The 22,464-nt window shown below is 47.7% G+C and overlaps 1 protein-coding gene across 3 annotated transcripts in view; it reads left to right on the forward strand.

The window, feature by feature from the left end:
- The window catches only part of LOC128695585 (ribosome assembly protein METTL17, mitochondrial), a 66,293-nt gene that overhangs the window by 21,582 nt on the left and 22,247 nt on the right, over window positions 1-22,464 (forward strand). Inside the window, exons 1-2 of one of the 3 annotated variants that reach the window (XM_053786286.2) lie at window positions 17,795-17,961; window positions 21,463-21,587. The exons of 1 other annotated variant lie outside the window; for it this stretch is intronic. In XM_053786286.2, the coding sequence (XP_053642261.2) occupies window positions 21,540-21,587 (48 nt within the window). In that variant the 5' untranslated portion in view covers window positions 17,795-17,961; window positions 21,463-21,539. Of the gene's footprint in view, window positions 1-17,794; window positions 17,962-21,318; window positions 21,588-22,464 lie in introns of those variants that run through there. One more of the 3 variants, XM_053786290.2, reaches the window with a different exon arrangement.

Raw genomic sequence — 22,464 nt, forward strand, 5'->3', positions numbered from 1 at the left:
ACAGTGCGGTACCACAGAGCCGAGAGGCAGAGTCAAACAGTGCGGTACCACAGAGCCGAGAGGCAGAGTCAAACAGTGCGGTACCACAGAGCCGAGAGGCAGAGTCAAACAGTGCGGTACCACAGAGCCGAGAGGCAGAGTCAAACAGTGCGGTACCACAGAGCTGAGAGGCAGAGTCAAACAGTGCGGTACCACAGAGCTGAGAGGCAGAGTCAAACAGTGCGATACCACAGAGCTGAGAGGCAGAGTCAAACAGTGCGGTAACACAGAGCTGAGAGGCAGAGTCAAACAGTGCGGTACCACAGAGCTGAGAGGCAGAGTCAAACAGTGCGGTACCACAGAGCTGAGAGGCAGAGTCAAACAGTGCGATACCACAGAGCCGAGAGGCAGAGTCAAACAGTGCGGTACCACAGAGCTGAGAGGCAGAGTCAAACAGTGCGATACCACAGAGCTGAGAGGCAGAGTCAAACAGTGCGGTAACACAGAGCTGAGAGGCAGAGTCAAACAGTGCGGTACCACAGAGCTGAGAGGCAGAGTCAAACAGTGGGGTACCACAGAGCCGAAATGCAGAGTCAAACAGTGCGGTACCACAGAGCCGAGAGGCAGAGTCAAACAGTGCGGTACCACAGAGCCGAGAGGCAGAGTCAAACAGTGCGGTACCACAGAGCTGAGAGGCAGAGTCAAACAGTGCGGTACCACAGAGCTGAGAGGCAGAGTCAAACAGTGCGGTACCACAGAGCCGAGAGGCAGAGTCAAACAGTGCGGTACCACAGAGCCGAGAGGCAGAGTCAAACAGTGCGGTACCACAGAGCTGAGAGGCAGAGTCAAACAGTGCGGTACCACAGAGCTGAGAGGCAGAGTCAAACAGTGCGGTACCACAGAGCTGAGAGGCAGAGTCAAACAGTGCGGTAACACAGAGCTGAGAGGCAGAGTCAAACAGTGCAGTACCACAGAGCTGAGAGGCAGAGTCAAACAGTGCGGTACCACAGAGCTGAGAGGCAGAGTCAAACAGTGCGATACCACAGAGCCGAGAGGCAGAGTCAAACAGTGCGGTACCACAGAGCTGAGAGGCAGAGTCAAACAGTGCGATACCACAGAGCTGAGAGGCAGAGTCAAACAGTGCGGTAACACAGAGCTGAGAGGCAGAGTCAAACAGTGCGGTACCACAGAGCTGAGAGGCAGAGTCAAACAGTGGGGTACCACAGAGCCGAAAGGCAGAGTCAAACAGTGCGGTACCACAGAGCCGAGAGGCAGAGTCAAACAGTGCGGTACCACAGAGCCGAGAGGCAGAGTCAAACAGTGCGGTACCACAGAGCTGAGAGGCAGAGTCAAACAGTGCGGTACCACAGAGCTGAGAGGCAGAGTCAAACAGTGCGGTACCACAGAGCCGAGAGGCAGAGTCAAACAGTGCGGTACCACAGAGCCGAAAGCAGAGTCAAACAGTGCGGTACCACAGAGCTGAGAGGCAGAGTCAAACAGTGCGGTACCACAGAGCTGAGAGGCAGAGTCAAACAGTGCGGTACCACAGAGCTGAGAGGCAGAGTCAAACAGTGCGGTACCACAGAGCCGAGAGGCAGAGTCAAACAGTGCGGTACCACAGAGCTGAGAGGCAGAGTCAAGCAGTGCGGTACCACAGAGCTGAGAGGCAGAGTCAAGCAGTGCGGTACCACAGAGCTGAGAGGCAGAGTCAAGCAGTGCGGTACCACAGAGCTGACAGGCAGAGTCAAACAGTGGGGTACCACAGAGCTGAGAGGCAGAGTCAAACAGTGCGGTACCACAGAGCCGAGAGGCAGAGTCAAACAGTGCGGTACCACAGAGCCGAGAGGCAGAGTCAAACAGTGCGGTACCACAGAGCTGAGAGGCAGAGTCAAACAGTGCGGTACCACAGAGCTGAGAGGCAGAGTCAAACAGTGCGGTACCACAGAGCTGAGAGGCAGAGTCAAACAGTGCGATACCACAGAGCTGAGAGGCAGAGTCAAACAGTGCGGTACCACAGAGCTGAGAGGCAGAGTCAAACAGTGGGGTACCACAGAGCCGAGAGGCAGAGTCAAACAGTGGGGTACCACAGAGCCGAGAGGCAGAGTCAAACAGTGCGGTACCACAGAGCTGAGAGGCAGAGTCAAACAATGCGGTACCACAGAGCTGAGAGGCAGAGTCAAACAGTGCGGTACCACAGAGCCGAGAGGCAGAGTCAAACAGTGCGGTACCACAGAGCCGAGAGGCAGAGTCAAACAGTGCGGTACCACAGAGCCGAGAGGCAGAGTCAAACAGTGCGGTACCACAGAGCCGAGAGGCAGAGTCAAGCAGTGCGGTACCACAGAGCTGAGAGGCAGAGTCAAACAGTGCGGTACCACAGAGCTGAGAGGCAGAGTCAAGCAGTGTTACCACAGAGCTGAGAGGCAGAGTCAAACAGTGCGGTACCACAGAGCTGAGAGGCAGAGTCAAACAGTGCGGTACCACAGAGCTGAGAGGCAGAGTCAAACAGTGCGGTACCACAGAGCTGAGAGGCAGAGTCAAACAGTGGGGTACCACAGAGCCGAGAGGCAGAGTCAAACAGTGGGGTACCACAGAGCTGAGAGGCAGAGTCAAACAGTGCGATACCACAGAGCTGAGAGGCAGAGTCAAACAGTGCGGTACCACAGAGCCGAGAGGCAGAGTCAAACAGTGCGGTACCACAGAGCCGAGAGGCAGAGTCAAACAGTGCGGTACCACAGAGCTGAGAGGCAGAGTCAAACAGTGCGGTACCACAGAGCCGAGAGGCAGAGTCAAACAGTGCGGTACCACAGAGCTGAGAGGCAGAGTCAAACAGTGCGGTACCCCAGAGCTGAGAGGCAGAGTCAAACAGTGCGGTACCACAGAGCCGAGAGGCAGAGTCAAACAGTGCGGTACCACAGAGCTGAGAGGCAGAGTCAAACAGTGCGGTACCACAGAGCTGAGAGGCAGAGTCAAACAGTGCGGTACCACAGAGCCGAGAGGCAGAGTCAAACAGTGCGGTACCACAGAGCTGAGAGGCAGAGTCAAACAGTGCGATACCACAGAGCCGAGAGGCAGAGTCAAACAGTGCGGTACCACAGAGCCGAGAGGCAGAGTCAAACAGTGCGATACCACAGAGCCGAGAGGCAGAGTCAAACACATGTTCTGCGCTGATGTTAATAAAGCTGTGTGGAAACACGGTGTTGGTACAGTATGTTTATTCAGATATACACAAATACAGTTACATAGATTATCATACACAGCAGCACATGTGTAAGGTATCTAGAATAACCCAAAAAAATGAAAGTGACTTGTTTCCATTAGGATCCTTTATAGCTGCGTAGAAACACGGGTTTTTGTTTAGTAAAAGCATACACAAATAAGACTGTTTCCATCTTGCTCGCTACCAAGTTATTTATTATGTGTGTGTTTGTGTGTGTGTGTGTTTGTGTGTGTGTGTGTGTGTGTGTGTGTGTGTGTGTGTGTGTGTTTGTGTGTGTGTGTGTGTGTTTGTGTGTGTGTGTGTGTGTGTGTGTGTGTGTGTGTGTGTGTGTGTGTGTGTGTGTGTGTGTGTTTGTGTACTCACCTATTTGTACTCACTTATTTGTGGTTGCAGGGGTCGAGTCTTAGCTCCTGGCCCCGCCTCTTCACCGGTTGCTACTAGACCCTATCTCTCCCCGCTCCATGAGCTTTATCAAACCTCGTCTTAAAACTGTGTATGGTTCCTGCCTCCACTACGTCATTTTCTAGGCTATTCCACTGCCTTACAACTCTATGACTGAAGAAATACTTCCTACTATCTCTCTGACTCATTTGTGTCTTCAACTTCCAATTGTGGCCTCTTGTTTCTGTGTCCCCTCCCTGGAACATCCTGTCTTTGTCCACCTTGTCTATTCCACGCAGTATTTTATATGTCGTTATCATGTCTCCCCTGACCCTCCTGTCCTCCAGTGTCGTCAGGCCGATTTCCCTTAATCTTTCTTCATAGGACATTCCCCTTAGCTCTGGAACTAACCTTGTCGCAAACCTTTGTACTTTCTCTAGTTTCTTGACGTGCTTTATCAAGTGTGGGTTCCAAACAGGTGCTGCATACTCCAGTATGGGCCTGACATACACGGTGTACAGTGTCTTGAATGATTCCTTACTAAGGTATCGGAATGCTGTTCTCAGGTTTGCCAGGCGCCCATATGCTGCAGCAGTTATCTGATTGATGTGTGCTTCCGGAGACATGCTCGGTGTTATACTCACCCCAAGATCTTTCTCCTTGAGTGAGGTTTGCAGTCTTTGGCCACCTAGCCTATACTCTGTCTGTGGTCTTCTGTGCCCTTCCCCTATCTTCATGACTTTGTATTTGGCAGGATTAAATTCGAGAAACCATTTGCTGGACCAGGTGTCCAGTCTGTCCAGGTCTCTTTGAAGTCCTGCCTGGTCCTCATCAGATTTAATTCTCCTCATTAACTTCACATCATCTGCAAACAGGGACACTTCTGAGTCTAACCCTTCCATCATGTCGTTCACATATACCAAAAATAGCACTGGTCCTAGGACCGACCCCTGTGGGACCCCGCTCGTCACAGGTGCCCACTGTGATACATCATTACGTGTGTGTGTGCTTGTGTGTGTGTGTGTTTGTGTGTGTGTGTGTGTGTGTGTGTGTGTGTGTGTGTGTGTGTGTGTTTGTGTGTGTGTGTGTGTGTGTGCTTGCGTGTGTGCTTGTGTGTGTGTGTATGTGTGTGTTTGTGTGTGTGTTTCTGTGTGTGTGTGTGTGTGTTTGTGTGTGTATGTGTGTGCTTGTGTGTGTGTGTGTGTACTCACCTAATTGTACTCACCTAATTGTGGTTGCAGGGGTCGATACTCAGCTCCTGGCTCCGCCTCTTCACTGATCGCTACTGGATCCTCTCTCTCTCTGCTTCCTGAGCTTTGTCATACCTCTTCTTAAAACTATGTATGGTTCCTGCCTCCACTACTTCACTTGCTAGGCTATTCCACTTGCTGACAACTCTATGACTGAAGAAATACTTCCTAACGTCCCTGTGACTCGTCTGAGTCTTCAGCTTCCAGTTGTGACCCCTTGTCCCTGTGTCCCCTCTCTGGAACATCCTATCTCTGTCCACCTTGTCTATTCCCCGCAGTATCTTGTAAGTCGTTATCATGTCTCCCCTGACCCTTCTGTCCTCCAGTGTCGTCAGTCCGATTTCCCTTAACCTTTCCTCGTACGACATTCCCTTGAGCTCTGGGACTAGCCTTGTTGCAAACCTTTGTACTTTCTCTAACTTCTTGACGTGCTTGACCAGGTGTGGGTTCCAGACTGGTGCTGCATACTCCAGTATGGGCCTAACATACACAGTGTACAGTGTCTTGAACGATTCCTTATTAAGGTATCGGAACGCTATTCTCAGGTTTGCCAGGCGCCCGTATGCTGCAGCGGTTATTTGGTTGATGTGTGCCTCCGGTGATGTGCTCGGTGTTATGGTCACCCCAAGGTCTTTCTCCCTGAGTGAGGTCTGTAGTCTTTGTTCACCTAGCCTATACTCTGTCTGCGGTCTTCTTTGCCCCTCCCCAATCTTCATGGCAGGATTGAAGTCGAGAAGCCAGTTTCTGGATCACATGTCCAGCCTGTTCAAGTCTCTTTGCAGTCCTGCCTCATCCTCATCCGATTTAATTCTTCTCATCAACTTCACATCATCTGCGAATAGGGACACTTCAGAGTCTATTCCTTCCATCATGTCGTTCGTATATATCAAAAATAGCACTGGTCCTAGAACTGACCCCTGTGGGACCACGCTCGTCACAAGCGCCCACTGTGATACCTCTTCACGTACCATGACTCGTTGCTGCCTCCCTGTCAGGTATTCCCTGATCCATTGCAGTGCCCTCCCTGTTATATGCGCCTGATCCTCCAGTTTCTGCACTAATCTCTTGTTGGGAACTGTGTCAAAGGCCTTCCTGCAGTCTAGGAAAACGCAATCAACCCACCCCTCTCTCTCGTGTCTTGCTTCTGTTACCTTGTCATAAAACTCCAGGAGGTTTGTGACACAGGATTTGCCTTCCATAAACCCATGCTGGTTTTCATTTATAATCTTGTACCGTTCCAGGTGTTCCACCACTCTCCTCCTGATAATCTTCTCCATGACTTTGCACACAATACATGTCGGAGACACAGGTCTGTAGTTTAGTGCCTCATTTCTGTTTCCTTTCTTAAATATGGGGATTACATTTGCTGTCTTCCATTTCTCAGGTAGTTGCCCAGTTTCAAGGGATGTGTTGAAGATTGTGGTTAGGGGCACGCACAGTATCTCTGCTCCTTCTCTAAGGACCCACGGGGAGATGTTGTCCGGTCCCATCGCCTTTGAGGTATCAAGGTCACTTAGCAGTTTCTGCACCTCCTCGTCGGTTGTTCGTATGTCATCCAACACTTGTTGGTATATTCCCTCTTGGTGTTCCCTTCTGTGCTGTCTTCCCACAGCCCTTCCTGTCTCTACTGTAAAAACTTCCTTAAATCTCCTGTTTAACTCCTCCCATACCTCTTGATCATTTCTTGTGAGTTCTCCACCTTCTGTCCTCAATCTGATCACCTGGTCTTTGACTGTTGTCTTCCTCCTGATGTGGCTATACAACAATTTCGGGTCAGTCTTGATTTTCGATGCTATGTCATTTTCATACTCCCTCCTTACCTGTGCATACTCGTTCCTGGCTCTGCGACTGATCTCCCTATTTTCGTGTGTTCTCTGCCTTCTGTACTTTTTCCATTCTCTATTGCACTTTGTTTTTGCCTCCTTACACCGTCGGGTAAACCAGGGGCTCGTTCTGGTCTTCCCATTGTTTCTGTTGCCCTTGGGAATAAACCTTTCCACTGCCTCCTTGCATTTTGTTGTTACATATTCCATCATTTCGTTTACTGGCTTTCCTGCCAGTTCTCTGTCCCACGGAACCTCCTGCAGGAAGTGTGTGTGTGTGTGTGTGTGTGTGTGTGTGTGTGTGTGTGTGTGTGTGTGTGATAGTGACCAACATCAGAGGACACATTATTATTATTATTATTATTATTATTATTATTATTATTATTAATCCTCTATCATCATCATTATTATTATTATTATTATTATTATTATTATTATTATTATTATTATTATTATTAACCATCGTCATTATTGTTATTATCATTATTATCATTAATCATAGTCATTATTATTATTATTATTATTATTATTATTATTATTATTATTATTATTATTATTGGGTAACTGCTAAACTGGTAGAAGTTATGCACATCCTGTTATGAGAGATATTCAGATTTGATCCAAGTAAAGGGAGGCAGCACAGCTTCCTTGCACCACATACTGACAACAACCCTAGACTTGAGAATATATAGAGAGAGAGAGGAGTTAGGAGGAAATTCTGGACTGTGGACAGGTGGTGGAAGGCTGTATGCAGGTGGTGGAAAGCTGCAGGCAGGTTGTGGATAGCTGTAGGCAGGTGCTGGGAGGCTGTGAGCAGGTGGTGGGAGGCTGTGGGCAGGTGGTGGGAGGCTGTGGGCAGGTGGTGGGAGGCTGTGGGCAGGTGGTGGAAGGCTGTGGGCAGGTGGTGGAAGGCTGTGGGCAGGTGGTGGAAGGCTGTGGGCAGGTGGTGGGAGGCTGTGGGCAGGTGGTGGGAGGCTGTGGGCAGGTGGTGGGAGGCTGTGAGCAGGTGGTGGGAGGCTGTGGGCAGGTGGTGGGGGGCTGTGGGCAGGTGGTGGGAGGATGTGAGCAGGTGGTGGGAGGATGTGAGCAGGTGGTGGGAGGCTGTGGGCAGGTGGTGGGAGGCTGTGGGCAGGTGGTGGGAGGCTGTGGGTAGGTGGTGGAAGGCTGTGGGTAGGTGGTGGGAGGCTGTGGGCAGGTGGTGGGGGGCTGTGGGCAGGTGGTGGGAGGATGTGAGCAGGTGGTGGGAGGATGTGAGCAGGTGGTGGGAGGCTGTGGGCAGGTGGTGGGAGGCTGTGGGCAGGTGGTGGGAGGCTGTGGGTAGGTGGTGGGAGGCTGTGGGCAGGTGGTGGGAGGCTGTGGGCAGGTGGTGGGAGGCTGTGGGCAGGTGGTGGGAGGCTGTGGGCAGGTGGTGGGAGGCTGTGGGCAGGTGGTGGGAGGCTGTGGGCAGGTGGTGGGAGGCTGTGGGCAGGTGGTGGAAGGCTGTGGGCAGGTGGTGGGAGGCTGTGGGCAGGTGGTGGAAGGCTGTGGCTAAGATCATGTTTAAAGCGAGAAGTGTTCACGAGGGAAGGTGAAGCAAAGATGATAGGAAACGGAGGAATAAGAAGAAGAAGAAGAAGAAGAAGAAGAGGGTATAAACAATACTAATGAGTAAGAAGAAGTTAAGAGAACGAGGCAGTCTGTGTTATGCTTCTTGAATAAAGAGGAAGGTATATAAACAAAAGAGTCTCGGGTGTGAAGACTCTTACACTCTCTAAAGTGAGAAAACCAGAGATAATAAGAAAGAGGAGAAGTACAGGAAACAAGATAGAGAAGGAGGGAGAATCTGAAGGAAGAGAGAGAGAGAGAGAAAATGTGTAAAGCAAGAATATAAAAAGAGGAAGAACTTGAAACAAGATTAAGAATGAGGAGAAACATCCAGTACGAAGACTTTGATTAAATGCCTGTATGTATCTCTCTCTCCGTCTGCCTAGCGCTGCCTGCCTGACGCTGCTTGCCTGACGCTGCCTGCCTGACGCTGCTTGCCTGACGCTGCCTGCCTGACGCTGCCTGTCTGTCGCTGCTTGCCTGACGCTGCCTGCCTGACGCTGCCTGCCTGACGCTGCCTGCCTGACGCTGCCTGCCTGACGCTGCCTGCCTGACGCTGCCTGCCTGACGCTGCCTGCCTGACGCTGCTTGCCTGACGCTGCCTGTCTGTCGCTGCTTGCCTGACGCTGCCTGCCTGACGCTGCCTGCCTGACGCTGCCTGCCTGACGCTGCCTGCCTGACGCTGCCTGCCTGACGCTGCCTGCCTGACGCTGCCTGCCTGACGCTGCCTGCCTGGCGCTGCCTGCCTGGCGCTGCCTGCCTGGCGCTGCCTGCCTGGCGCTGCCTGCCTGACGCTGCCTGCCTGACGCTGCCTGCCTGACGCTGCCTGCCTGACGCTGCTTGCCTGTCTGTCGCTGCCTGCCTGACGCTGCCTGCCTGACGCTGCCTGCCTGTCGCTGCGTGCCTGTCTGTCGCTGCCTGCCTGACGCTGCCTGCCTGACGCTGCCTGTCTGTCGCTGCCTGCCTGACGCTGCCTGCCTGGCGCTGCCTGCCTGGCGCTGCCTGCCTGACGCTGCTTGCCTGTCTGTCGCTGCCTGCCTGACGCTGCCTGCCTGACGCTGCCTGCCTGACGCTGCTTGCCTGTCTGTCGCTGCCTGCCTGACGCTGCCTGCCTGACGCTGCCTGCCTGGCGCTGCCTGCCTGGCGCTGCCTGCCTGACGCTGCTTGCCCGTATGTCGTCCCGACATACAACTAATACAAACTAGAGATGGCAGGTATACGGCTTGGGCTGATTCTATACAATGTCAAAGTACACAACATGAAACATTATAGATACATAAGTAGAACATTGGAATGAAAGCTTACGTAACTGAAACTGTAATGTAATACAAGGTATACTATAGTACAACTTAAAACTCAACAAATGAACAACGAACTCAACATTGAGATTACAAGTGATAAAAACAAAAATTTTGATCGATCGATCTGTATTCGTGTGATCTACGGATTCTGAGGAAGGAATATATACAAAGAAAGAGTGTTTAACAGAAAGGCAGATTCGGTGCACTCAAATCTAGACTGTTAACTCTCAGAATGCGGAGAGAACACGAACACAAAAAAAAAATTCTTGAATACTGATAAGTTGATACTGTAACTATTCATCTATACAGGTTATTTACATTTAACCCCAACTCTGCTAGGGTAAGATTGGCATATGCAGAATGGGTGTCATCTCTGGGAGGATCAAACTCTGTAGCATTGGCTAACTCATGCTGTATTTGAGGCAAATCTGAATTGGAAGTTACAAATGATACTTGAGGATTTCTCAATACCTGTCGTGTACGTAGGGAATAACGACATTCAGGTTGATCATCTGACTGAGTATCAGAGGAAGAGAGTACAGGATCAGGAGGATTGTCAGAGTCTGTCACATTAGTCTGGGTTGGAACATCATTATCATCACATACTAACTTCATATGATCCAAATGCGATTCTTTATACTGACCAGTACTAATCTCTCTAACCTTATACTTATTACCAGTGATATGTTCAACTACGCGATAAGGACCAACAAACTTTTGATCAAGCTTTGGCATTGCAGACGTTTTGTTAAAATTAGTCAGCATAACTCTCGAACCTACTTTGATTTTGGATGGCTTTACTCGAGTATTTGCGACTCTTGTAAATTCAGCTGTTGATTTATGAAGTGTTTCACGGATTCTTCTAAAAACACTTTGAGCTAAGCTGGTACGAGTTGCTACGAAATCATCAGGGTTGTAATTTGGTTTCGGATTAGAATATAACAACTCATAAGGCAAACGTTTATCTACACCATACAATGCATAATGTGGAGTGTCACCTATAGAAACATTGTAAGCAGAATTTATAGCACACTGCACATCAGGTATAACTTCATCCCAAGTTTCACTATTGGGATTGATAGTGGCTCTCAATACATCAAGTACTTTCTTATTGGTTCGTTCCGCTAACCCATTGCTGGCAGGATGATGAGGAACAATGGTGGACTTAGAGATCTTGTACAAGGTACACAAATTTTCAAGAATTTCATTACAGAATTCACCTCCATTATCTGTTACTAGGGACTTAGGGGTGGTATGCCTGCAGATAATGCGTTCTTTAAACGCTTTAGCTACTGTCTCGGCAGTCTTATCTGCAATAGGAACTAACTCGCAATATCTGGTGAAATGGTCTACCATAACACACAGATGTTTGTTACCTTGGAGGGAACATTGGAAATTAGTTAACAAATCTAGCGCAACTCTTTCCCAAGGTTCGCTAGTAGTCGGATACACTTGGATTGGATTAGGACCATTAGCATTGCCTTTATGTTGCATGCAGACACTACATTTCTTAACATACTCAGAAATATCAGTTGCCATACGAGGCCAAAAGTATTTCAATCTGGCTTGTTTTACTGAACGATCCATACCAGGGTGTGCAACACCTGGTACATCGTGAACTAGCTGTAAGGCTACATTCACTAGTGACTGTGGAATTACTAACTGGTATACTCTTCTGCTAGGAGTACCCAACTCGGCTGTTCGATACAGTAATTCTTGGTTCATGAGAAAGTCACTGATGGGAGCTGGTGGCTTCACAGTCAGAATAAGATCTTCCTGGAGCAGGAATCGAATCACACCAGACCACAAGGGATCGGTTCTTTCTTACTGGAGGAATGAACAAACTCGGTGGAGTGGATGACTCCTCCCGGTTGAAAAATTAACGCTATAACACGCAATATGAGCAAGGGAGAACGAATCTACTATCTCAAACTACAAGCACAGGAGAAAAGAAATGAACACGGTGAACAATGCTGATATACTGAGTCGCACACAGTGACACGAGGTATCAACTATAAAGAAACTACACTTACAAACTTTAACAACGTGGAAGTTACTCGAGAAATAACTTCTTACAATGCACTGATTACTGTCAACTAGGATGGGATCACAATCTGAAACACAAGGGACAACAAACACTCAAGTGAGCACACTAGCCACAGAAACGTCTTTCTGCACGGCTTGTGGCATCAGCAAGAGATGGCATAACTCGTTGCAAGTAAAGTTCTTCTCAAAGCGTCCCCTGGGAAGGAACGAATACTTGAACAAGTCGCCATCGCAAGGATAGTAGAGCACTATCGTGCGTGCATGATATTGTGGCTGGAGTCCAGACAGGAGTGACAGTATTACTAGTGCCTGACCGCTCGGCTACGTTAATAAGTAATTCACGGATCTATAGGAACTTAATCTGAACTTCACATTTCGCAGCACTTTAACAAATCTCAGATACAAGCTGTGAGAACAAACACATTGCTCGAGGGCTAGGTATTGTCTGTCAGTCAGTAAGGGAATGTAAGGACTGATGACAGGACCAGCAGTAGTAGCCTGAGAGGTCTGAGTGTCGACATTCACTAAAGTATCACTTGACGGTATGTAAGACATAATGGCAAAGTAACACGAGAACAAATAAAGCAAAAATAATGAACAATAAAATGATATAAAATTCTAGAATTGAAATGAAAAGATATACAACTAATTCTGCAGAATAATGTCTAAATACACTGCAAGAGGAAGGAAAACTCAATTTAAAGGACTATTGACCAAGAAAAAAAAATTTACATTGAAATATACAAGTAAAAATATTACTGGAGACTGAATTAAATTCAAAATGAGCTGTCTTTACTCTTGCTAATAAAAAATTAATTAATTAAATTATTTAAATCAATGTGAAAGTGTAAAATAAAATTATTAAATTGTTAACTGGGAAATTTAAGTATTTTCTAAGAATGCATAGACAAAATTAAATTATAAATCATAAAAATAGCAATAAAAGAAAATAATTCACTGCAGAACAGTTCAACAAAATAATTCACTTCAGAACAAGTGCAACAAAATAAAGTATAGAAATAATCACTGCAGTAATAAAGTGTCACTGGGAAAACTCAGGTAAAATAATGAATTAAAATATGAAGACCAAAAAAATAAACTGATTGAACACTTTAACTCTTAATTGTAAATTAGACAAAACAATTTACTCAAACAGAGTAAGAAAAACACTTTACGTTAAAAGTAATTGAAATTGCATCAAGAGTGAATTTGTTCAAGAATTATAAAAAATAAATAAAACACAGGAACAAAACAGGGAATATAACACTTACAGTGACGGAGCACACAACAGTATTAATTTATTCTTACAACAAATTCCTGCTGTGACTGATACAACAAAATCTTGCTGTGACTGATACGACAAAATCTTGCTGTGACTGATACGACAAAAATTTGCTGGCAAAAATAATGGTACACAGTCTGCGAAAAAATTAGAGGAATGAGACACTGTTGGCATACGAAAAAAAGACACACATAGAAATAAATTGATAATTTGGTATGCTGAAAGAATACAATAAAAAAAAATGAATCACTTCACACAGGGTGACTGACTGGTACACTACACAATAATACTTACTAGAGACAGGAGTAGCATAAGAAAAAACACAGAATAAAAAATATAAGATAAATAAAAACACTGAAAAATATTGTAAAAATTAACGAGTCAAAGAAAAACTGAAAACACAAGGTTTAGAGTACACAAACAATTTACTATAAATGTCTCACACACGCAAATGTCTTTAAATGCAAGAAAATGTCTCAAAAAAAAAATTATCACTGAAGTCGAGAGTAGTAGACGGGTGATTACTGGTGACGGGAAGAAGGTGTTGTCCTGTGGGCGGGCGGTGTGTACTGGTGACGGGGCGGGGGGGTTTCCTCCTCCACTCACACTGTTGTCGTGAAGAAATGTGCGTTCTAGGCGAACTCACATAACTGGCTTTATCTCGTTGGCACCAGCTACAATCTCTTGACCAATTATGTGAGCCAAAACAGTACTAGGACCCGGTACAAGGGTGCAAACAACCACAGGTAGATGAGTGGCTGGCTGGTGGTGGTGGTGGGTGGATGCTTCTGCCGCGCACCCCGGGTGGTGTGAGAGAATGGTGAGGGGGGATGCTGGGGGTCTGCCGCGCACCCCACTCACCCACGAAGGTGGCTTGAAACCCACTCTATGCCACAGGAATGGTAAAAACCACTCCTAGCATCCAACAGGGAGCACAAAGCGATATAAACAATACTTCAGAGGAACTTGGCTTACTTCTTACTGCGTGGCTTACTTCTCTCTCTCAGCTGGGTTAGAAGCTGGCTTGGCTGGCTGGCTTACCCCACGAGAATGGATGACTGGAAGACGTGTAACGATGCACAAAGCACGGAGGAGCAGTTGGATGACAGGAGACAGGCTGGATGATAGGCTGACTGGCGTTCACTTCCACAGTCTGGCTTACTGACTGGCTTAATTGCAAAATCCGGGTCAACCCCTCGGAGATTGAAGCAATTAGCACACGAACTAAGCCAGGAAGCTTGAAATGGCTGCAACAGGCTTGCAGGATGAAAACTGTGAGGGGAGTCAGCTGCTGGCTGGTGGTGCGCGAGGGTAGAGCTGGTGGCTCGAGGTGGTGCGGGCGGGTAGTGGCTGGTGGGTGACGATTCACCTATGACCCTGGCGCTACTCACACAAACAGCCTTCTAACGCCTTGAATTACCCTTAAAAACGTAAATCCACGCTCCACACCGCTGTACACCATTTATCATGTGGGAGTTCGATACGTGGATTAGGGTAGAAATACTCACGTAGGCTGTTATTACGTATAATCGTAGATATGTGGAGAGAACCCGCAGCCGTTACCTGTCTCCTTGGTTACACTCGTCAAACTGACTAGCCGGCTGGCCAGTACCCCGTAGTGGGTCTTTTGAAAATAGTGTCAGCTCACCACAGACCGTGACTCAAGACGGTTGGTCGTTGAGTCAACGGACAGGTTACTGGTAACTGGTTACTGGTAACTGGTTACTACTACTGAGAGCCTGACGCTGCCTGTCTGTCGCTGCCTGCCTGACGCTGCCTGCCTGGCGCTGCCTGCCTGGCGCTGCCTGTCTGTCGCTGCCTGCCTGACGCTGCCTGCCTGGCGCTGCCTGCCTGGCGCTGCCTGCCTGACGCTGCTTGCCTGTCGCTGCCTGCCTGACGCTGCCTGCCTGACGCTGCCTGCCTGACGCTGCCTGCCTGACGCTGCTTGCCTGACGCTGCCTGCCTGACGCTGCCTGCCTGGCGCTGCCTGCCTGGCGCTGCCTGCCTGACGCTGCTTGCCTGTCGCTGCCTGCCTGACGCTGCCTCCCTGGCGCTGCCTGCCTGACGCTGCCTGCCTGGCGCTGCCTGCCTGACGCTGCCTGCCTGACGCTGCCTGCCTGACGCTGCCTGCCTGGCGCTGCCTGCCTGGCGCTGCCTGCCTGGCGCTGCCTACCTTACACTACCTGCCTGGCTACACTTGCCTTGTGGAGTAATGTATGCATTATTCATCCTGAAAGTTGCCAGAAAAAAAATGCGAGTTATTTGTAAACCCGGCAGAGGGAACACATGCGCCTACGCAGCTGATAACCCTATAATAACGGTCACGTGTGTGTGATTCATTGCAGTTGTCGCGGTCACCTCATACAGTGGGAGATAACGCCAGGTTAATTATCATATCTAATCAGGGGGAAGTACACAGAATCCTCCGTCGTCGCTATTTCCTCTACCATCGTTATGATTTGGACCTGCCTAGCATGAGCCAGTAGGTGACTTGGACCTGCCTAGCATGAGCCAGTAGGTGACTTGGACCTGCCTAGCATCGGCCAGTAGGACTGCTGCAGAGCTCCTTCTTTGCTGTGTTCTTAGGACTAAAGAAGCCACTGTCTGGCGAATCGTTTCATCCTCAATAAAGATTCCCAAATGCTACACAAGTATCTTATTTTTTAACTTATCGGCTTCCTAAACTATTTATCGTATCCGATAAAGTTAGCCAATTTCCGATACAGTTACTGAAGACAGCTGCAGCGTTAGTGTTTGTGTGTGGTGAAGAACTCTTCTGAGGCCACACAAAGCGGCCATTACCTAAAAAGTCCTACAAACTCATTTATCAACTTGTCTGTTTCCTAAACCGTTTATGCACAGCATGTCAGACACAGCAACATCTTGGGGTCTCGATGCAGGAATTTCTACAGACTTGTCTATAGACACGACCTACTTCCACTAGTGATCTTCCCCACTGGTAACTCCGCCCACCACTGCTCCACCGACAGACAAACTAGTCATAAGTTTGACTAAGACACTCCAATATAGAAACTATTATGCCAAATCGAGACAATTTCCATTAATAGATAAACTAATTGTTAAGTTCTTAAATATTCTGAACTACCTCAGTTTTATAAATCTAGTTAATCACTACAATTACCTAACCTTAATACCAGTATGATCCATATCCTGTGTTAATATACAGTAAGAACTAGTATTAGTCTGCCCGAAATGCCTAGGCCTAACTAGGCCTACTAGTGGCCTTCTTTGTAAAAGTATTTTATAATGTGTAAACCCCACATTATAATATTAACAGAGAAATAAAGAATTTTAATTTTAATTTTAATCTGCCACAGTATATAAGCCTCACCTCCGTGAATATGCAGCAGTTTCGTCGAGACTGATGGACTGAACACATCGAGTCTAGGTTGAGGCACTGATTACCTCAACCTTTCTCTGCATTGGACTGAAGAAGCCACTGTGTAGCGAAACGTTTCCAGAATAAAGATCTCCAAATATTGCACAAGTGTCTCATTTATCAACTTGTCGTTTTTCTGCACCATTTATACACATTAGGAATCACTATTAGGTTTTATTCTCTTTTTCTTTACCTTTATAACTTTATTGTTAAGCTACTCTGTTATTATCTTATGTACAACTTAACTGTTAAGCCTTTCTGTTGTTACCTGCAGGTTGGACACCGTTCTTGTCCCCCCCCCTCGTGCACCTGTCCTCACTCTTCAGTTAGGTACAGTACATCTTGACAGTTCCTGCTGGAAGAACTGTAGCCTTCGGCACAACATCCTACACGTTGCTTATGGGTCTGTTTACCTAACTGATTGTCGTTGTATTCATAACTTTTACTCTCTCTCTCTCTCTCTCTCTCTCTCTCTCTCTCTCTCTCTCTCTCTCTCTCTCTCTCTCTTCCTTCTTTGCTATTTTATACTCTGGTTACTCATAGAATTAGAGCATTAATTTATGATACTCGGTAGAGACATTAAGGAAGGGACGTGTGGGTTGGCTGAATCACTAATGGCTTCCTGGGCCATGATGGCTGCTGCTTCCAAGACATTCAGACCGAACGTCAGGTCACGTCACGTCACGTTAGATCACGTCACATCAGGTAGTGTCAAGTCACGTCTACACCACACCTTTCATGGAGAGATCTCTTTAATCCACTCCTGCATAGACAAGGACCTATGACTCGACTCCTTCCACCACATAAAGGTAAGTACAGACCAACACACCCTCGTTGAATATAAACAGGTTACTTTATTGGGTTTAAAGCTTATCGACTACACTGGGAGAGGTACGAAAACTAGAGACGAAATATGTACAGGCTCGGGGGACAAGGTTGCGACTCTCATTCGAGGAGGAGGACCTGAGGGTGAGCATAGCGCCGAGCATGTCGTCTGCTACGTACCTAAACCGAATAACTTCTGAAGTATATATGCGATTGGCACATCTAAGATTAGTTTCAAGGAATTTCAACGAAAAGCTGTTTACGACACTTCATACGACACATGTCAGGCCCATCTTCGAGTGTGCAGCATCAATATGGAACCCATACCTGATCTAAAATGCCATGAAACTGGAAAGAGTGCAGAGATTTCCAACAAGACTAGTACCAGAGTTATGAGGTATAAACTACGAAGAGAGACTAGAGGAACTAAACCTAATATCGTTAAAGAACTGAATGACCAAGGGAGACATGATAACGATATACAAATACTCAGAATAATTAACAGGGCGGGCAGGGATTGGACTGGAGAAGCCACCGTGTGGCGAAATGTTTCCGTAATAAAGATACCCAAATGTTGCACAAGTATTTAATTTATCAACTTATCAGTTCTGTAAATCATTCACGGTTATGGGTACACAAGAGCACAACTAGAAGTAAAGAAAAATGAGTCACAGAAATGTCAGGGAGTATTTCATCAATCTCAGAGCGCACGGGAAGTGGAATAACCTGAACGGTGAAGTGGCAGAGACAGGATTTATAAGCACTTTTAAGAATAGATATAATAGAGCGCAAATTGCCAGGAGTGAACGTGGTAGTGGCCAATTTAAGAAGAGGAACCTAGAGCTGTAACTGGACCTGATCAACCACAAATAGGTGAATATCCCCTCGGTGTATATAACTTTTGCAAGTAAACAAAAGCAAACACAGTACATAGCAGTGTTTCTTCAGTCATAAAGTTGTCAGGAAGTGGAATAGTCTGGAGAGGTGATGTTGTGGAGGCAGGATTCACACATAGCTTTAGGAAGAAGTACGATAAAGTTCATGGAGAAAGAGTGAACCTAGTGGCGACAGGGAAGAGGCAGGGCCAGGAGCTGTGAATCGATCCCTGCAACCACAAATAGGCGAGTACAGCACTATATATGTGATGCAGGGCCTAGAAAGTGGGGGAAACAATCAAGTTTGATCCGAGGATGACAAGCATAGCCCCCAGTTAATTATATAAATTAACTGGGGCTGTGCATCGAGGCTCTCCCTCTCCTCCTCCCATCCTTGAAGGGTCGTGTCCACCGCAAAACATGTCACCTCCCAGACAGACGTTATCTGTACCCAGCCACACACAGCATTACCTTCCTGCACGGTGCCTCACCACTCTCATCCTGGTGACTCAGGGCATCTTTCTTCCCACACATAGTATTATTTTATGTACATATATTAAGTGTGGTTCTCCATGGGGAAGTGGAGAAGAATTCTTCCTCCGTAAGTCATGCGTGTTGTAAGAGGCAACTAAAATGCCAGAAGCAAGTGACTAGTAACCCCTTCTCCTGTATACATTACTAAATATAAAGAGAAAAACTTTCGTTTTTCTTCTTAGGTCACCCTGCCTCGGTGGGATATGGCATAAATTTCCATTTAATCATACAAACATATTTACATCACAATTTTCATTTTTTTTTCGCTAATGTTCAGTATGGTTCTCCTACACCAGTGTCCAGCAGCAGTTCATCATCAAGCTGACCCTCAGGTTTCAACAAATATCTCTTCTCCATGACAGCTGTCTTAGTGACATTGTTTACCGTGGGGTCCTGTCCAGGGTTGGGTGGGGAGCTGGTGTTAGTGTTGGTGCCGGGGTGATGTTGGACCAGCTTGGAAAGGGATTAAAGTTGCTTCTGGATGAGTTGTGTGTGTTTGGGTGCTCCTTCCTCATTGCTTGATTGGTAGCGCACTTAGCTCACATATTAAGTGTCCGTGTTTCGATCTTCGGCATGGGTGGAAACGTTGGACATGTTTCCCTACACTCGCTGCCCCTATTCACCTAGCAGTAAGTAGGTACCTGGGTGTTAGTCGACTGTTGTGGGTGGCATCCTGGGGGTAGTAGTAGTATACGTTACACAGGGTTGGCCTTTGCAATAAGCTGTGGTGGGATAACAGCCCTTAGTCTACAGGGTTTTCACCCTCGGCTGTTTGCTCTCCATCGTTGTCCAGTGTCCTTCCAGGTACACACAACTGTAGCATCGTGTGGTCTTCAAGTGCGCTTTCTCTTGTAGGATCCTTTCCCATTTTATAGTGTGTGTGTACTCACCTTGTTGTACTCGCCTAGTTGTGGTTGCAGGGGTCGATTCACAGCTCCTGGCCCCGCCTCTTCACTGGTCGCTACTGGGTCACTCTCCCTGCTCCATGAGCTTTATCATGTGTGTGTGTGTGTGTGTGTGTGTGTGTGTGTGTGTGTGTGTGTGTGTGTGTGTGTGTGTGTGAATAAGTCGAAATAAAAATGTAAGTGTTGATCAGGAGGAAAGAAAAAAAATGCGAATAAGAAACTCATCACGATATATCCTGAAGTTTAAGACTTTTGAAATATTTCTTATTTACCTGAGACCCCGACCCCCTCCCTCATTCACTTCCTCCCTCTCTTCCTTCCTCCCTCTCTTCCTTCCTCCCTCTCTCCTTTCCTCCCACTCTCCCTGTCTCCCTCCCTCTCTGTTTCTCTCCCTCCCTTCCTCTCTCTCTGTTCGTCTCCCTTCTTTCCTCCCTTTCTGTTCCTCTCCATCCCTGCCTCCCTTTCTCCCTCCCTGCTTCCCTCCCTCCCTCCTTTTCTCCCTGCCTCCCTCCTTCTCTCCCTGCCTCCCTCCCTCTCTCCCTGCCTCCCTCCCTCTCTCCCTGCCTCCCTCCCTGTCTTGTCCTACACCACTGTCAGCGTTCATGAGTGACAAGGTTCCAAAAAATAATAAAATTGGATTTCCTCCTTCTCCTCCTCATAGTCTTCCTCCCATCCACTTCCTCCCCTCCTCCTCCTTCTCTTCCACCCCCCCCTCCTCTTCTTCTTCCTCCTCCTCCTCCCAGAAAATTGCTTGCTGCCATCATAAAAGACGAGCCTCGTCAACACTGAATGAAGGCAGGTGTGTAAGCCAGGTCCAGGTACTACAGGTGTGTGAACAAGATCCAGGTAACGCGTGTGTGTGATCCAGGTCCAGGCACTACAGATATGTGAGCCAGGTCCAGGTACTACAGGTGTGTAAGCCAGGCCCAGGCAATACAGATGTTTTAGCCAGGTCCAGGTACTACAGGTGTGTGAGCCAGATCCAGGTAACACAGGTGTGTGAGCCAGGTCAAGGTAACACGGGTGTATGAACCAGGCCCAGGTACTGCAGGTGTGTGAGCCAGGTCCAGGTAACAGGTGTGTGAACCAGATCCAGGTACTGCAAGGGTGAGCCAGGTTCAGGTAACATGTGTGTGAGCCAGGTCCAGGTAACACAGATGTGCGAGCCAGGTACTACAGGTGTGTGAACTAGCCCCAGGTACCACAGATGTGTGAGCCAGGTTCAGATAACACAGGTGTGTGAGCCAGGTCCAGGTACTGCAGGTGTGTGAACCAGACCCAGGTACGACAGATGTGTGAACCAGACCCAGGTACGACAGACGTGTGAACCAGACCCAGGTACGACAGACGTATGAACCTGCCCCAGGTACGACAGACGTGTGAACCTGCCCCAGGTACGACAGACGTGTGAACCTGCCCCAGGTACGACAGACGTATGAACCTGCCCCAGGTACGACAGATGTGTGAACCAGACCCAGGTACGACAGACGTGTGAACCAGACCCAGGTACGACAGATGTGCGAACCAGACCCACGTACGACAGATGTGTGAATCAGACCCACGTACGACAGATGTGTGAAACCAGACCCAGGTACGACAGACGTGTGAACCAGACCCAGGTACGACAGATGTGCGAACCAGACCCACGTACGACAGATGTGTGAACCAGACCCACGTACGACAGATGTGTGAAACCAGACCCAGGTACGACAGACGTGTGAACCAGACCCAGGTAGGACAACACATATCCCTGAATGATACCGAAAGGCTCTTGATCCAAGAAATCGTAGTTGCCCTCCCCTTCCTCAGATAAAATATTAATTCCTCCCAGGTATTATTATTATTATTGTTATTATTATTATTAGTAGTAGTAGTAGTATTGTTGTTGTTGTTGTTATTATTATTGAGGGTGTCTTACTTTAGTCTCCCTTAACAACCCCAACAACAGCCATTATCAAGGCTCACATCTCAACTGTCCTCATGTAGAAGGTGTCACCTCATTATACATAGCTCACTGGATATTTTACACGTTATAATAGGCACCAACTCATTATTTTCAGCCCAGATATAGGTCAGAACTGCCTGTGTACAGCGTGAGTCAGGAGCTGCTCGACGACCTCCAGGAAGAACAACAGAGATGGATAACTTGAGAAAAACTTGGCCATTGTACAGATCCATGTTAAGAGTAAGTTTGTGTCAAGTTGCTTAAGGTTAAGTTTGTGTCAAGTTGCTTAAGGTTAAGTTTGTGTCAAGTTGCTTAAGGTTAAGTTTGTGTCAAGTTTCTTAAGAGTAAGTTTGTGTCAATTTGCTTACCTGGAGTTTACCTGGAGAGAGTTCCAGGGGTCAACGCCCCCGTGGCCCGGTCTGTGACCAGGTCTCCTGGTGGATCAGAGCCTGATCAACCAGGCTGTTGCTGCTGGCTGCACGCAAACCAACGTACGAGCCACAGCCCGGCTGGTCAGGAACCGACTTTAAGTGCTTGTCCAGTGCCAGCTTGAAGACTGCCAGGGGTCTGTTGGTAATCCCCCTTATGTATGCTGGGAGGCAGTTGAACAGTCTCGGGCCCCTGACACTTATTGTATGGTCTCTTAACGTGCTAGTGATACCCCTGCTTTTCATTGGGGGGATGTTGCATCGTCTGCCAAGTCTTTTGCTTTCGTAGTGAGTGATTTTCGTGTGCAAGTTCGGTACTAGTCCCTCTAGGATTTTCCAGGTGTATATAATCATGTATCTCTCCCGCCTGCATTCCAGGGAATACAGGTTTAGGAACCTCAAGCGCTCCCAGTAATTGAGGTGTTTTATCTCCGTTATGCGCGTCGTGAAGGTTCTCTGTACATTTTCTAGGTCAGCAATTTCACCTGCCTTGAAAGGTGCTGTTAGTGTGCAGCAATATTCCAGCCTAGATAGAACAAGTGACCTGAAGAGTGTCATCATGGGCTTGGCATCCCTCGTTTTGAAGGTTCTTAAGGTTAAGTTTGTGTCAAGTTGCTTAAGAGTAAGTTTGTGTCAAGTTGCTTAAGGTTAAGTTTGTGTCAAGTTGCTTAAGGTTAAGTTTGTATCAA

Source organism: Cherax quadricarinatus, unplaced genomic scaffold, assembly GCF_038502225.1.
Source record: "Cherax quadricarinatus isolate ZL_2023a unplaced genomic scaffold, ASM3850222v1 Contig99, whole genome shotgun sequence".
In the NCBI taxonomy this organism is placed as follows: Eukaryota; Metazoa; Arthropoda; class Malacostraca; order Decapoda; family Parastacidae; genus Cherax; species Cherax quadricarinatus.